Raw genomic sequence first — 16,670 nt, forward strand, 5'->3', positions numbered from 1 at the left:
GCCATATGCTCGATCGGCAATTTGTACTATGCGCGAGGCGCTAAGATCGCTCGTTTCGCAAATCCTACGACGAATGATGACGAACTCGACGCGCAAATTTTCATCCACGCGTACACAAATTTCAAGGAACTTGAAATAATTGCCGGCTATGGAGTATCTTCTATCCAAGATTCGTGCGTTGCGCGGTATCTGCAACTGCATCTGCTGCGACTGGGGTTGCGACTGTTGAAACGTCCGTTTCATCGAAATGGAGTATCTATAAAAAAAAGAAATATATAACATACAGTATTTTTTTCTTTTTTTCATAAAAGGAACTTTTTATTTTCTTCAAACTTTCTTTTACTTACCCATAATTTTTATAATCGTTGTGAGATCCATTTTTATGTAGAAAATTATTGGTTTGATTTGACATTGTGAATATTATAATACTGAAGAACAACTGCGCAATAAGTAATCTGTAGAACGCACTACTCGCTGTATGCAATGTCAAAAGCTTATATATACAATTCCCCTACCGCCCCCCTTCTTACACGTAAGATAATACAAGGAGCGTATACGCCCCTTCCGCTTACAAATAAAAAGTGAACACGCGCGCAACATGGGATTCGGAACATCGATGAAATTATATAACCGCTTTTATTTTTTCTCACTCCCCACCTTCGCGATTTTATAATGTCCCCAAGGAAGGGTTTCGATCGAATTGTTTAAAATGTATCGCTTATCATCGTATGGACTCAATGCTAATTTACTCTGCGATACTGAATACACTTGATGTTGTATAGACATTATCAATTTAACGCAAACTGATTTTTCTAGATGATCGTGAAGGCATGCTAAATAGCCGTCGAAAGTTATATTTTTAATCGTCACGTTACTCTTAATTCCTTTAATCTTTTTTACATCGTCTTTGTCCTGTGCCCGAATCGCATACATTTTCGAGTGAAGACCCACAAACTCTGTCATGATTTTGCCTCCATTCTCATCCTTCATTAATCCTAATACTTTATTGTTCGCGATCGGAAAACCATACGCGTTATTTCTGTCATAATTGGAAGTATCGTATCGGTGAATGTCACGTTTTATCATCTCGTACGCGTCGTGGCAAATAATCTGATAAATTAAACTGTCCGTGTCCGCGAACAAAATCCTGCATCTTTCTTGAAAATTTGGAAGCATGTAGCCATAATGAAAATCATACAAATTTAATTTTGATATGTCCAACACTGACATGCCTATGTAAATAGGTTTATAAAATTTAATAGAAAGCTGGTTTATTTAAACTGCGACAAAATCCTCGGAGAATACGGTACAGCTATGGAAATTTGGTCGAGCTATTAAACGCTCAGCACCGTGTCGACCGCTCCATCGCGAGAGCAACTTTACGTTTACATGATTCATCAGTTTGAGCAGATTCTTCGAGAAGTCATTGTTTGCGTTGGCGCGCAACCTCGTATTTAAATCTATGTAACGGCGTAACCAACATGATTGTTCAAACTTCAGTATACGATGAATTTTCTTTAATTTTAAATTATACCTCAAACATTGCCGGAGGTATCGATAATGGAGAACGTAACGATTCTTATCGCTAAGCGTTGTCAACAGTTTCTTTTGCAACGCCCCAACCTCGTGAATCGGGCAAAATGGAAGATCCGCGTGAGCATCATGAATTTCCTGAGGATACTCTAAATCGACCTCTAAAATGTACCCGACGGGACTGTCGATCGGCACGGAATCGATGTTGAAATTACTCGTATCGTCAACCCATTGGAACCCCCAGTGCGGCAAAGGCTGCGACATGGCCCAGTCATACAAATTATTAACATCGAAATACATCAGATAGCTGATAGGTCGATACATAGTCGTATGGGAAAAAGCCTTTCCTGGTTAGAAGATGAAAATCATCGTTCGAAAGACGATTGAATTGGCTCCTCGCGATACGCAAGTCGCTCTTGTCCAAGTACGACGACAACTTGTCCAGACTCGAATTCAGGAACTTGAACAAATCGATGAACCGAAACTTTATGCACGTCTTCCACGATTTTTTGATCACATCGTTATTCCTCTTAGTGTGTTTCGCGAAAGAAATGTACTTCTCTTTCGTCAGCGGTAACGCGTCTATTTTACCTTCGAACGCGTTTGCCAATTCTTTGATGAAAAAGTGTGCGTCGAAGCCGGACAAATTGTGAAAAACCACCGGTATCACGTACGAGGATTGATAGCTCAGATTGCAACGGCTGTGCGCCGGACCCCGATACACACCTGTGAAATGACAATGATCACGCACTCCCACGTCGTCATTACCGAGTGGTTCTTCGCACACGTGACAATACGTAGCGGTACGAAAAGTTGAGATTTGCGCGGCGGTCAACGGAGCCATTGGAACCGTTCGATCAAACACCGGCTGCAATTTACAGCTCAACCCGTACAACTTCGATGCAAACCATGCGGTACAATCTTTCTCATCACGATAAGCCCGATACTCGCTCAACGAACTGTCGTATCGACAATGGAGGTAGTAGCCTACGCTGAAGGCATGGTGATATTGATATCTACAGTAAGCTCCATGACCTTGATCTTTCTGTTTCTCCAGCAGGCATTCCAAGTCTGCGTAGATAACGAACGGTGTCGGTTCCTTGTACGCATAATTCTTGAACTTCAGCCACTTATCGTCTTCCGTCGGAAGTTTCAAAGCACATTCATTCATTCGACTGCAATCGATCTCGTGAATGTTCAATTTTTCCTGCGATTTGAAATATTGTAGACACCTGACAAAAAAAACATAATTTTTTAATTTAATTTTTCTCGCCCACCACCATCACCACCATCATCCAAAAGAAAGAAAAAAAATTTACATGTGTGGATCTTACCGATCGCAAATATGCTTGTTGTGCTGCGTGCTGATCCGAGATGAAACCAGACGAGATAAATTCCTAATACAGAGATAATGATTGCGCAAGTTTTCAGAGTCGTGTATGAGCAGCAAATATACATGTTTCTCCCGCTTCGTTGAGGTCAAATGCAACGTCCGACATCTTTCTTGTTCCCCTCCCCATTCGAACACGTTTGCGGAAACGTCGTTCACTTTTTCGAACTTTGGTATGTACTTGAACAACATCGGCAATTGGAATCCCGCGGTGCGGAGCACGACGCTGTAATGCGGATAGGATGATGTGCGATTCAAATTATTTTTAGGTGGATATAGGCTTGCCACCACTGCCCAATAGAAACATGCATTATTGTCGTTACTGTACACATTGAGGACTGCTTTCTTTAATTGCACTGTTCGAGGCACGGATGCCTGACAACCTGCTTGTAACGGCTGATACTTGTTTGAATTCACCATCAAATGCAGGATCTTCGATAACGCCCATCCACTGTCTCGTCCTTCAAACTCTTCTATCGATGTCAAAAGCGTTGGTAGAACATCTTTCGCGTACCAGCGACGTAGATTCGATGATTGAAAGAGCGCGACGTTTCGCGTGCTAAAACTTTTCACCGAAACCTCGTCGCGCAGCACAAATTCTGCCTCCAATACTACGTTCACTTTTAACGACAAATGAACGTTCAAAAGTTCTGTAATGCGATTCGTAACTATTCGCTTCGCGTGTTGCAAGAAATGACGTGGATCCACATGCTCGACGTTGATCACAACGCCGGTCGATATACGATTCTTAAACGCCGACTCGATGTTCTCCCAACGAAGAGTCGATGCTCTCGCGCCGACGTTTCCATACGAACCGCTACCAACGCGTGATGAAAACCGATGATCTAACGAGACCTTCAAAGTTTTCATACGACACATGATCGACAGCAAACTCGATTTTACACCTATGGATGCTTCGTTTTTTTTCACAATGTTCATATATTTCCTACACCATTGTAAACATTCAATACATGATTTCGTCCATTCGCGATACTCGTCCATAGTTCGAATCAACCTTGACATCTGTGTTAACGATTTCAACATGCCCTTGCAAACTTGCGCCATCTTGTGAAAATATTAATCCACATTAATTATGAAAAACAAGTTTCTTCTTTTTTGATTTCACGTCGTCGGTTAAGTTTCCAGTTCTCACGAACGTAACTACACTATACAACCAACCATGCGGTGCACTCCCATCTCGATGATATGTAGTATCGCGGACGGTGAATCGATCGCGGGCCATTTCATTATAATTTGGCTAAATCGTTTCGTATAGATGAAACTCACGCGACTCGTCAAATCTTTTCGCATTAGACGTTCCGTCGCTGTTTTCCACTCGAGCGGAAATTGATCGTTCAGGTATAAATTTATGACGTATCCCCAAGCCAAATTCTGTAATGTAGGAACCATCTCACGACGTATCTTCGTCACTCGATGAAAAATACTTCGATAAGAATTTCACGCGTGAAGCATTGAGTTTCTCGGTCGGTAAATTAATGTCCCCTTTGATTTTACGAATATCCCAATCATCGTCGTCGTACAATGAATATTCCAATCTCCCCTTCACTTTGTTCAATGGAGGGAGGAAATCACCTCTGGTCATACACCGTTCAAATTTTGATAATGGTATCAACACTGGTTCGACGCAAACATAATCAGTTTCTTTACGGTATTTAAAAATAATCCTCTTCAACCATCTCTTTGAACTACATTGCGTGTTCAAAGGAACGATTACTTTTAAAACATCAATACTATTGTATATCACGTAATCGAGCAAGTCTCGCGGTTTGAACACGCATGCACTCACGTATGAAAACCTAGCGTGCGGATATCTCGGACGAAAAACGGAGTACACGTCGCAGAAAATAACATCACAATATCGAATAAAAATCCGTCGAACAATGCTCGAAAAATTATGAACACCGTGTTCAAATATCTTAGACGTTGCGAACGATTGCAACGATGGCACGTTCAACGCACCAACTTCCATACCAATTCCCAACTCAGTAGCAAATAAAATGTTCGCTAACAAAGGGAAAAAGCAAAAACAGTAAGAGAGAGAGAAAAAATACATCTCTCTTCCTGTCCGCTTCATTTGCAAGAGAGAGAACAACCGCTGCAATGCATCCCTCTCTCGCTCTCTACAACATTATACCGAGATAAAAAAAACGTTACTTTAATAAATCTCAACGAGACCAAAATCCCCGATATCGCTTCGCAAGCGCGGGTAAAGCATCCGCGAGTCTCTCCGGATACAAAACCACAAACTTCTATAAAGGCGTCGCGCCTAACGCGCACAAGAAAAATCCTGCATCGTTTTTGCAAGAGAGAGAACAACCGCTGCATCCCCCCTCTCTCACGTTCTCTACAATATTATACCGAGATAAAAAAACATTACTTTAATAAATCTAATAAACGAGACCAAAATCCCCGATATCGCTTCGCAAGATAAGCAACTTGCGGGTAAAGCATCCGAGAGCCTCTCACGATGACGCTTCCTTCCCTTTACCCCCCCGCCGCGGTTTCAGCCTTCCCCTCACCGTTGATTGCAGAACGCTACCTATATACCTACTCCGCTACCTCTACCCTTACCTCTACGCTTGAACCTCTACCCCTTCCTCTACGCATGTACATCTCACTCCACCCCTACGCATGTACCTCTACCTCTACCTCCACTTGTACCTCTACAACTACGCCTATACGTCTACCTCTACCACCACCTCTACTACTGTACCTCTACTGCTACCTCTACCTCTACGCCTGTACCTCTACCTGTACCACTACGCCTGTGCCTCCATCTCTACCGCTACCGCTACCTCTACCTCTACATCTACCACTACCTCTACGCCTGTACCTCTACCCCTACCTCTACCTCTACCTCTACCTCTACCCCTACCTCTACCTCTACGCATGTACCACTACCAATAAATCGACCGCTAGCCTTGCGCTGGTACCTCTACCTCTACATCTACGCCTCTACCTCTACATCTACGCCTGTACCTGTACCTCTACCACTACCCCTACCTCAACCTCTACTACTGTACCTCTACATCTACCTCTACCTCTACCTCCACCTCTACCTCTACCTCCAACTCTACCTCTACTCCAACCTATACGCCTGTACCTCTACCTCTACGTCTACGTCTGTACCTCTACCTCTACCTCAACATCTACCTCTACGTCTACGCCTGTAGCTCTACCTCTACCTCTTCTTCTACGCCGGTACCACTAACTCTAGGCCTATAACTCTATCCCAACTTCTACGCCTGTACCTCTACATCTACCTCTAGCTCTGGCTCTACCTCTACCCCTACGTGTACCACTAACTCTATCTTTACGTATGTACCTCTACGCCTGTACCCCTACTTCGACCTCTACGCCTGTACCTCTACTTCTACCTCTACAAATGTACCTCTACCTCTACCTCTACCTCGTTTTCTACGGCCGTACCTCTACCTCTACCTCTACCTCTATCTCTATCTCTACGCCTGTACTTTTCCCTCTGCCTCTACCTCTATCTCTACATCTGTACCCCCACCTCTACCTCTAGGCATGTTCCTCTACCTCTACTTCTACGCATGTACCTCTGACTCTACCTCGACGCATTTACCTCAAACGCTACCTCTACGCATGTACCTCTACCTCTACCGCTACGTATGTACCTCTATCTCCATCTCTACCTCCGCCTGTTACCTCCCTCCACCTTACCAACCTCCTCCTTTACGTTGTTTCACTTCGTTTCGCATTCATCATTTCCGTTGTTTTACGTTCTTTTACCTTGCTTTTCGTTGTTTTACGTTGTCTCACGTTGTTGTTTAAAACAGTATTACGTTGCTCTACGCTGTTATACATCGTTTTTACGTTGTTTTATATTGTTTTACATAGCTTTACGTTGTTTTAGGTTGTTTCATTTCGTATCGCATTCATGATTTACGTTTCTTTACTTTGTTTTTACGTTGTTTTACGTTGTTTAACGTTGACCCGCATTGTTGCTTAAAACAGTATTACGGCGTAAAAACAATTTATAACAACGTAAAACAACGTAATACTATTTTAAACAACAACGCGGAACAATGCAAAAAACGGAAAGCATCGTAAAACAACGTAAATCGTAAATGCGAAACGAAGTAAAACATCGTAACACAAGATAAAGGTAATGTAAAACAATATAAAGCAATATGAAAACAATGTATAACAACGTAAAACAACGTAATACTATTTCAAAGAACCTCGTGAAACAAAGTACATAAACGTAAAACAACGTTAATTATCAATGCGACACAAAGAAAAACAACGTAACACAACGTCAATCAATGTAAAACAATACTAAACATCGTAAGAACAATGTATAACAACGTAAAGCAACGTAATAGTATTGTTACGGCGACTTGTCCGAATCAAGTCGCTGTAATGTGAAACGGCCCTGTTGTGAGCAACTCCTTAAAGAAAAATAGAAGAGAGGGGTTGCCGCGGAGGTGTGTTATCAACGGACAATCGAAGAGTCGGGATCGGACCGTCGAGCGATCAACACCATCTAATTCAAAGATCTCTAACATAATCGAATTAGTTGTATTATAGTTTATGTACTCTATTGTAAATAAAATGCCGCGACGCGAGAGAAGTGCAGTAATTCGCAACGTTGGGGGCTCGTCCGGGATCGAAGAATCGATCGGAAATGTCACGCCGACATTGGAGATCCTGTTTGCAAACCTCCGACAAGAATTATGCGAGCAACTGCAGGTGCAGCAGAGACAGTTCGAGGCGCGACTGGAAGCGGACAGGCTTCAGCGCGAGGAACGGGAACAGTCCGCTGCTTCCGAACGAGAGGCTCGCATGGAAGAGAGGATAGCAAGGATCTCGAGAACCAATGCCACAGGTGCTATCGGATTCATTGCGAAATTCTGTCTTAAATTCTGCGGCATTCTCGTCTGTGGAACACTCGGAGGCGCGTGTAAATAGTGCGGACACTGTTGTAAATAATGTTAATAGTGTATATAACGCGAGTATACCTATTGCTCCGAGTGTTCCTGTATTTGCTTCACAGTCGGTGTCATCCTTGCCTGCGTGTCGTGAATCTACACGCTTCGTAACTGGATTAGGATATTCCGTGAAGCCGACACGTTATGACGGTTCCACGTCATGGGATGAGTACCGAATTCTATTTGAAATGGTTGCGAATGTAAATGGCCGGGACGAAGCACAGAAAGCTGCGGCTTTAATTGCTTCGTTGGATGGTCCGGCTCGAGGAGTACTGACTTCTCTTCCCGCCGATAAGTATTTTGACTTCCAAGAAATAGTTTCGGCAATCGAGTTTCGGTTTGGTAGAAAAATCTTTTCGAAGCTAAATTACGTTCTTTTTCAAAATTATAAACAGCGGCAAGGGGAGTCAATTTCTGCATTGGCCGCGGAGATTGAGAGGCTGTCGCAATACGCTTTCTCAGAATGTCCAATGGATGTTCGGGATCGTATGGCCGCCTCTCAGTTTGTGACGGCGTTGGCCAATGAAGAGATGAGGAGAATGTTAAGATATGAAAGTTTTACATCTCTTAGAGCTACGGTGACCAGAGCTAAAGAGATGGAAGCTCTCAATAAATTAAGCTCTCAAAAAACACAAATGTGTGAACGGAATTTAAAACGTCCCTTTACTTCCGAGGGAATGCTGGAACGTGCGGCTGAACGGCATTCTGAACGAGTGGTTGAACATCAACGGGAGTTGCCGCATTGCTGGAGCTGTGGAAAGAAGGGCCACCTCCAACGGGATTGTTTAAAGAAAACAAGGAAGGAGACTTCGCAGGGAAACTTCAAGAAGTCGGAATAATGGGGGATAGTCCGACTTCATCTTCCTTTTTTCCCCCTGTCGTGCTGCGTTTGGAACTTATTCAACGAGGGATTTTCTTCGTCGAAGGCATCGTTGGAGCGAAGAAAAGGAAAATCATCTTGGATACGGGCTCATCGGTTAACCTTCTACGGGAAACTTATGCTACAAGGCAGAATAGTTCGGCGAGCATGACAGGAGTGAAGATTTTTTCAGTCTCTGGTCAGAGATTACCGATTTTTGGTAAAAAGCATCTTCCTGTTTCTATTGGAGAAGTCGAGACCGAAGAAGAGTTCTTCTTCGTCAGTATGATGGAAGAATGCATTTTGGGAATCGAATTTCTTGAAAAGCATGCCTGTCAACTGGACTTTAAAACGAGGTTCTTCATTTGAAAGGAATGCAAGTGCCGTTGCTGAAGTATGGAGAAGATTCGGCTATGAAGGAGATAGAGAAAAACAGGAATACATTAGTACCGGATCATCTTCAGGATCTTCATCAGAGATGTTCTATAAACCTGTCCGCAGAGCAAAAGAAAACTTTTGCCCAGTTATTGACGGAATTTGCAGATGTTTTTGCGAAAGATTCCGAAGATGTGGGAAAATGTGACGTAGTATGTCACAAGATAGATACCGGTGACAGTCTTGCCATAAAACAGGCACCCCGACGATTACCTCTTCATCGACGTTCAGAAGTAGATGAATTATTGTCGAAAATGGAACGTCAAGGAGTCATAGAAAAGTCTCAAAGCCCCTGGTCTTCACCCGTGGTATTGTTCAAGAAGAAGGACGGGTCCATCAGATTTTGCGTGCATTACAGGCGTCTGAACAATATCACCAAGAAAGATTCGTACCCCCTTCCAAGGATAGAAGATACGCTGGACGCTTTGGATGGCTCCTGTTGGTTTTCGGCGATCGACTTACAAAGTGGATATTGGCAGATATCCATGGATCCTGTACATAAGGAAAAGACTGCCTTTTGTGTGGGTACTGGATTATGGCAGTTCAAAGTCATGCCATTTGGTCTTTGTAACGCACCAGCTACCTTTAAACGTCTAATGGACAACGTCTTAAGAGGGTTAAACTGGAAGATTTGTTTAGTATACCTCGACGACATCATAATTTTCGGTAGAAGTTTTGAAAAGGAAGTACTCTGGAAGGTACTTGCTCCCCTAAGGAAAGCTTCCTTGCTGATGAGCCCGATGAAGTGTAATTTCTTCTGTAAAGGAGTGAAATATCTTGGACACGTAGTATCCGAGATGGGTGTACAAACTGATCCTGAAAAATTGGATGCAGTAAAGAATTGGCCGGTGCCGAAGAATAAGACCGAGTTGGAAAGTTTCCTGGGACTTTGCACTTTATTATCGGAAGTTTGTTAAAAATTTCGCCGATATTGCGAAGCCCTTACATCGTTTGACCGAGAACGAGAAAATTTTCGTGTGGACGGAAGAAGCGGAACATTCGTTCGAGGAATTAAAAAGGAAATTGATGGAGTCACCCATTCGTTCTTATCCGTCGGTTAATACAGAATTCATTTTGGACTCGGATGCCTCAAATTTTGCAATTGCAGCAATTCCTTCTCAAATTCAGCAAGGTCGGGGGAGAGTAATCGCCTACTTCTCTAAGACGCTAGGAAAAGCTGAGAAGAATTGTTGCGTTACTCGGAAGGAACTGTTAGCGATAGCGAAATCTATTGAACATTTTCATCATTACCTTTATGGGTGTAGATTCCTTCTGAGGACCGATCACGCTGCTTTACGTTGGTTGCTGTCTTTCAAGAATCCGGAAGGACAGGTAGCACGTTGGATCGAGCGGATTCAGGGATATGAATTTGAGGTGAAACACCGGGAAGGAAGACTCCATCAGAATGCGGACGGCCTTTCTCGCAGGCCTTGCGAATCGCAGGATTCTGCGCAATGCAACCGCCTGGAGGAGAAGACGGAAGAAAATGGAGACGTAGTTCTGCGGACACTCTGCGAAACATTTGACTTTTGAAGAGTGGAGGAGAAAACAGGAGGAAGATGAAGAAATTGGTTTCATCCTGTCAAGAAAAAAAGAGGGTAGGAGGCCCGATTGGCAGGAGATTTCGGACAGGAATACGAGAATTAAATATCTCGTATCAAACTGGGATTCCTTGGAAGTGTACAAGGATCTACTGTTTCGTAAGTGGGAATCCCTTGATGGAAAAAGTGGTTACTGATGGTTCCAAGAGAAATGGTAAGCTCGGTGATGACAGATTGTCATGATACACCGGCGGGTGGCCATTTCGGAGTGAACAAAACTCTGGACAGGGTACGTTGAAAATTTTACTGGCCTGATAATCGCAAGGATGTGGAAGACTGGTGTCGTCGATGTAATACTTGTGTCGCAAGGAAAGGTCCGAGGGAGAGGGGACATGGACCTCTCAAGATTTATAATGTCGGGGCACCGTTTGAAAGGGTAGCGCTCGACATTGTGGGACCGTCTCCGAAGTCTGCGGTTGGTAACAAGTATGCGCTGGTCGTTGTGGATTATTTTACGAAATGGCCGGAGGCAGTTCCGTTGCCGGGCCAGCGCGCGATGACTGTTGCGAAGGCCCTTCTTACAGAAGTTGTAAGTCGTCATGGCGTACCGTTGGAACTTCATTCGGACCAGGGGAGAAATTTTGAGTCGGCGGTCTTCAAGCGGTTGATGGTGCTGCTTGGTATTAAGAAGACTCGCACTACTCCTTTGCATCCACAATCTGATGGGCTCGTGGAAAGGTTGATTTGGACTCTGCTGCAGTATTTGTCAATGTTTGTAGCGGATCATCAACGGATTGGGAGGATTGGATACCGTTATTTTTACTATCCTATCGCTCAAGCAGACACGAGACAATGAAGAACACTCCATAGATGATTTTCACTGATAGAGAGCTTCGACTTCCAATGGATCTTCAGAGAGGACTCTCGCCTGATTCAAGATATGAGGAGGACGAGTTTGTTCAGCAAACGCGTATTAGACTGGCTAAAATTTTTTTTTTCTTTTTTTTTTTTTTTTTTTTAACGTGGGGGAAATCTGCTGGCCAGACACCCCCGCCGGGACGGGGGTAGTAGTAGTGCGAGGATTGACCCGCTAAAACCCCCACGGCGGCCTAGGGCGCTGGCGATTACTGGCGGAGCCACAGGAACTCTCAAAGAACACAACCGCGGCTCCCCCTCGCCTGGCCGGCCACCAGGATGGAATGGCGGTGGCCGGCCGCGTCCAGGGGGGGGGGAGATTTATACTCCCCCCATGAATCATCTTGCTTCGGCGGTGCGGGGGACCGCACCCCACACCGCCTCGTCACTCCCAATATGGGGAGGACAGCTTCAGTTGGCGGGTGGCGGGCGGCGGGCAATTAAACCAGTAATCTGGTACACCCGCCGCCCGCCTATTCTCTACTGCTCGGGGGGGGGGGCTCTAGGCGTGTGCGCACACGCCGCACCCCCCGCTCACGGCGACCCCGCTCGGCAGCCTCCTTCTGCAACATTACCTGTTCGCAGAAGGCGATGGCTGCCGCCCATTTTTTCGGGCTCTCCAGCATGGCCCCAACTAAGCTGGAGAGAGCGAGGTCGCGACCAACTTCCCTTCTTAGGACTCGGCGCAGCACTGAAAAGGCGGGGCATACCTCCAGTGTATGCTGCGCCGAGTCCTCCTCCGCGCCACAGTGGTGGCACACCGTCGTCGCTTCCCAACCGATGCGACACAGGTAGACAACAAAGCAGTCATGCCCGGTGAGTACCTGCGTCGCACGGTAGGAGAGCCTGCCAAACCGCCTCTCCCGCCACGAGGTGAAGTGCGGCAGGAGAGCCCCAGGGACGCGCTCGCCGGCATGCGAACAAAGCTCCGCATGCCATCTGGCGAGCGCAAGTCTCCGGGCCAGGAGCTCGAAGTACTGGACCGCCTCCTGCTCCGGCGGGTCCTGGCTAAAATTCATGAATTTATTCGCCAGAGACTGGGAATTAGCGGAGACAAAATGAAATCTTGGTATGATGTTTACGCTAATTCAATTACGTTTGCTACAGGCGAGAAAGTATGGCTGTTCCAACCACCAACCGAAAAAAAAGGGGAAAATGTCCCAAGTTGCAGTCCGCGTGGGAAGGTCCTTATGTGGTACAGGACCGTCTGAACGACATTATTTATCGTGTAACTCGTTCTCCGAGGTCGAGACCGAAGGTCGTACACGTTAACCGCTTGGCTCGCTACGACGCTGTACCCAGACGCCTTTGACTGTCTCTCACCCAAGAAGAGGACGTTTCTTCGCAGAAGACGAGGGAGTGATCTGTGTACTGACACGCTGAGCTCTTTCCATTTGTGGAAGAAACGGTTCGATGGGGGAAGGAAGTTGTATGCTCTGGAAGATTACGTCCTCCCATTGGGGCGTGAGGACGTGTTCTCTGGAGGGGGTACACCCTTTCCTGCCTGGTCCACAAAAAGAGATGCACTGATATCAATATGCAAGAGATATCCTGTGGTGATTGAAGGTGCATCAGGGGAAGAGTTTTGGTGATTGATCAGAGCAGGGAACTCCCGAGAAGTCTACAAGTGAGAAGTTCTCAAAACTTCTTCAAGAAAGAAACGCTCAAGCCTCAAAACGAAGAATTAAGAGGAAGCGTGAGCGACAGAGTTTAGAGCTGTACGCGTCGTAGAAGTACTGACGTTCTGCTCAAGGTTTTTTGGTGGTTTTCCCTTGAGACGGAGGACAAATGTGAGGACGTAAACTGTCTGGAAAAGGCCACCTGAGTAACTAATTACATTCTTTCCTTGTTTACCTACTTTTCAAACAGAAGTACTTGCGGTGGAGGTTACCTGTCAGTTGTCCGATGGAACGATAGTTCGAGGTTATATGACTGAAGCTGGCAGGATTAACGGTTCGATTGTCGTTGGTCAACAGAAGTGAAATTTGCCGCGGCCGGGCGGCCGCTCATTCGGCGGGGAGGGCAATGTTACGGCGACTTGTCCAAATTAAGTCGCTGTAATGTGAAACTGCCCTGTTGTGAGCAACTCCTTAAAGAAAAATAGAAGAGAGGGGTTGCCGCGGAGGTGTGTTATCAACGGACAATCGAAGAGTCGGGATCGGACCGTCGAGCGATCAACACCATCTAATTCAAAGATCTCTAACATAATCGAATTTAGTTGTATTATAGTTTATGTACTCTATTGTAAACAAAATGCCGCGACGCAAGAGAAGTGCAGTAATTCGCAACAGTATTTTTAAAAAACCACGTGAAACAAAGTAAATCAACGTAAAAGAACGTTAATGATCAATGCGACACTACGAAAAGCAAGATAACAAAAAGCAAATAAATGTAAACCAATACAAAATAACGTAAAACCAATGTATAACAATGTAAAACAACGTAATACTGTGTTAAACAACAACGCTGAACGAAGCAACGAAAGTAAATCATCGTAAAACAACGTAAATCATCTATGCAAAACAAAGAAAAAGAATGTAGAACAACGTAAATCAACGTTAATCGTCAATGGGAAAGAAAGTAAAACAACGTAACGCAATATCTGTGCCAGGAATACGACATCCTTGATATCGTGTTCCACAGGACTGGGATTGCCGTTATTGATTTCCATAGCTACTGAATCTACAGCTTTCCATGAGGTCGCAGTGTATTTCGTATCCTATACAGAGGGGACCGGTATCTTGATCTACGGGTGCACTATGATTGTCTTTCACCGAGATCTGAATCATCTGCAGTGAGACCATAGATGTTGCAACCGCAGTTAGGCTCGACGTATATCACAAATGATACTAAAGGATTCAGGTCTATCACAGGCTCGATGAACATTTGCAGTCTTTTATTTTAGGTACGGTTGATCGCGTTAAAACGAATTAATTGGTTTCAGATTCTTATTTGTTCCAACGATTATTTATTTTAGCTCCGGTTGGCTATTGTTTCGAATAGTCGATTATCCAAGACAATTATCCTCGATAATTATCCGAAGGAATTCTTTTTGTCCGAACATTTTATTCGAATACTTTACTCGAATATTTTATTCCAATACTTTATTCGAATTATTCATTGGTATATTTTATTCGAATACTTTATTCGAATATTTAATTGGAATATTTTATTCCAATATTTTATTCGAATGTTTTATTCCAATATTTTACTAGATTATTTAATTGCAATATTCTATTCGAATATTTTATTCGTTGAAAATTCATAAATCGTGCAAAAGAAAGATAAGAATAGAGGTTAGGTAGTAAATTCTATCCGTCAGTGATGGACATCCCATGGCTCGCAATAAGTCAAAATGACAAAGTAACTTCTCCTCGTACGAAGCTTCATTGTCCAAAAAGATAAAGATAACCGTATAGAAAAATGGCCGCGGTAGCAGTTTGTATTGCAACCGGTTACAGCAACGATCAGTCATTTGCACATGTACTCGATTGATTTCGAAATTCATTTTTTTGGGGAGGGGGGGGGAGTGGAACTTTCAATCAGAGGAAAAGTTATATTCCATCATTTCGATTTATTGTGATCCATGGAATCTTCCTCATTCCGCTGCTGTCGTGATTTACGGGTAAAAATCTGAACAGTGTACGTTGCACACGGTAATATCGTGTGACTATTTACCGACTCGTTACGCAGCGAATAACTATCATCCGTAAATATGTGTCGTACGAACGGGGATCTGGATCGATTGAATATTAAATTCGTCGAGAGCTCTCCCACTGCATGGCAATTCGCTATCAATTTTCGTGTCCCATATTATTCTCAAAATTGAATATATCACACTATAACAACCGAGAAATTTATCGAATTCAGTATTTGTTTCCATAGATATCAATTATTAGCATATAAGTTAATGCGAATAATAAAATATTAGCCCCAGACAGCTCCATTCCATTCAAACCGTTGAATTCTTTTATTCGAACAACGCAGAAAATCGTCGAAGTGGATTTTTTTTGAACAGGAAGCACCATTTAATAGAATCCCATTCCACCCGATGCTTCATTCCGTCTCCATTCAGTGCGGCAGAATGAACATCAGAGATAATGCACGTACTCGTCGATGCAAGTTAGGTTGACGCACACGAAATTTCACTTTCTCAAATAAAAGTTTAATTACATCCACTATCATTGTACGAACATATAATAACATTCGCGTGCTACCATTTTTCATCTCGCGTACGTTTTACATTTTTCGTTCACGCGCGAAACGCGATCGTCGTGTAAAATCTTTGACCAATGGAGTTAATTAATCCAACAAGTACCGAAAATCAACTCGAAAAATTTTACTAAAAATGATTGGGTGGAATCGGAGATAGTGAAAAGGTGAAACGAAACTAAAAATGTTGATACATTAATTAGAACTTATTAACGCATTTGCTACCAGCGTCGCTAGCGTACATAGTTATACTTATTGCATTTATCGTATTATTATAAAAATATATACTTCTCACCAACATGCAACTTTGACAAAATTTCGTAAATAAGAAGCAATGCAAAATATTCTCAAGCAAGATCAAAATTGCTCGAAAGTAAAAAGAAAGAAAGGTTTCCTGAACATCAAGCTACGTGTAGCAATTTGAAATAATGTTCAAAAAATGCATCTAACGTACTTCGCGTGAAACACGAATTTTGCGAACGTCGCAAAATCATTAAAAAAAAAGAAAAAAGAAAGAAGATTACACCGGACCGTTTTGCGATAGACGTGGAAAATGTTCATCTTGCACGAATAGCAGCGGTCTAGATATTACACATCCACAAGTATAAATAAAGCCGAGGAATATATGAGGATCCGCACGGCTCCCCTCCCACTGTTTTAAACTGGTCGTTTGCGCGGGTGATCCGCGGAGACGATGTACATCATTCGAAGGATTTATGGGCCATTTGTGCAGGCCATTTATCAATGTAGTTAGCATTTTTCTGGCCTTTCGGAATCTGCATTTTTATCCACGCCTCAAACGGAAG

At 43.7% G+C, this 16,670-nt stretch overlaps 1 protein-coding gene across 1 annotated transcript; it reads right to left on the reverse strand.

The window, feature by feature from the left end:
• Positions 1-1,423: 1,423 nt before the first annotated feature.
• Positions 1,424-3,988, reverse strand: LOC143260990 (uncharacterized). The gene is made up of 8 exons (XM_076527629.1): positions 3,939-3,988; positions 3,739-3,869; positions 2,990-3,396; positions 2,868-2,930; positions 2,302-2,740; positions 1,939-2,259; positions 1,535-1,880; positions 1,424-1,460 (listed from the first exon to the last, which is right to left on the reverse strand). The coding sequence occupies exons 1-8, from the start codon at positions 3,986-3,988 to the stop codon at positions 1,424-1,426; spliced, it is 1,794 nt and encodes a 597-aa protein (XP_076383744.1).
• Between the last annotated feature and the right edge of the window lie 12,682 nt (positions 3,989-16,670).

This window comes from Megalopta genalis, unplaced genomic scaffold, assembly GCF_051020955.1.
Source record: "Megalopta genalis isolate 19385.01 unplaced genomic scaffold, iyMegGena1_principal scaffold0029, whole genome shotgun sequence".
NCBI lineage: Eukaryota > Metazoa > Arthropoda > Insecta > Hymenoptera > Halictidae > Megalopta > Megalopta genalis.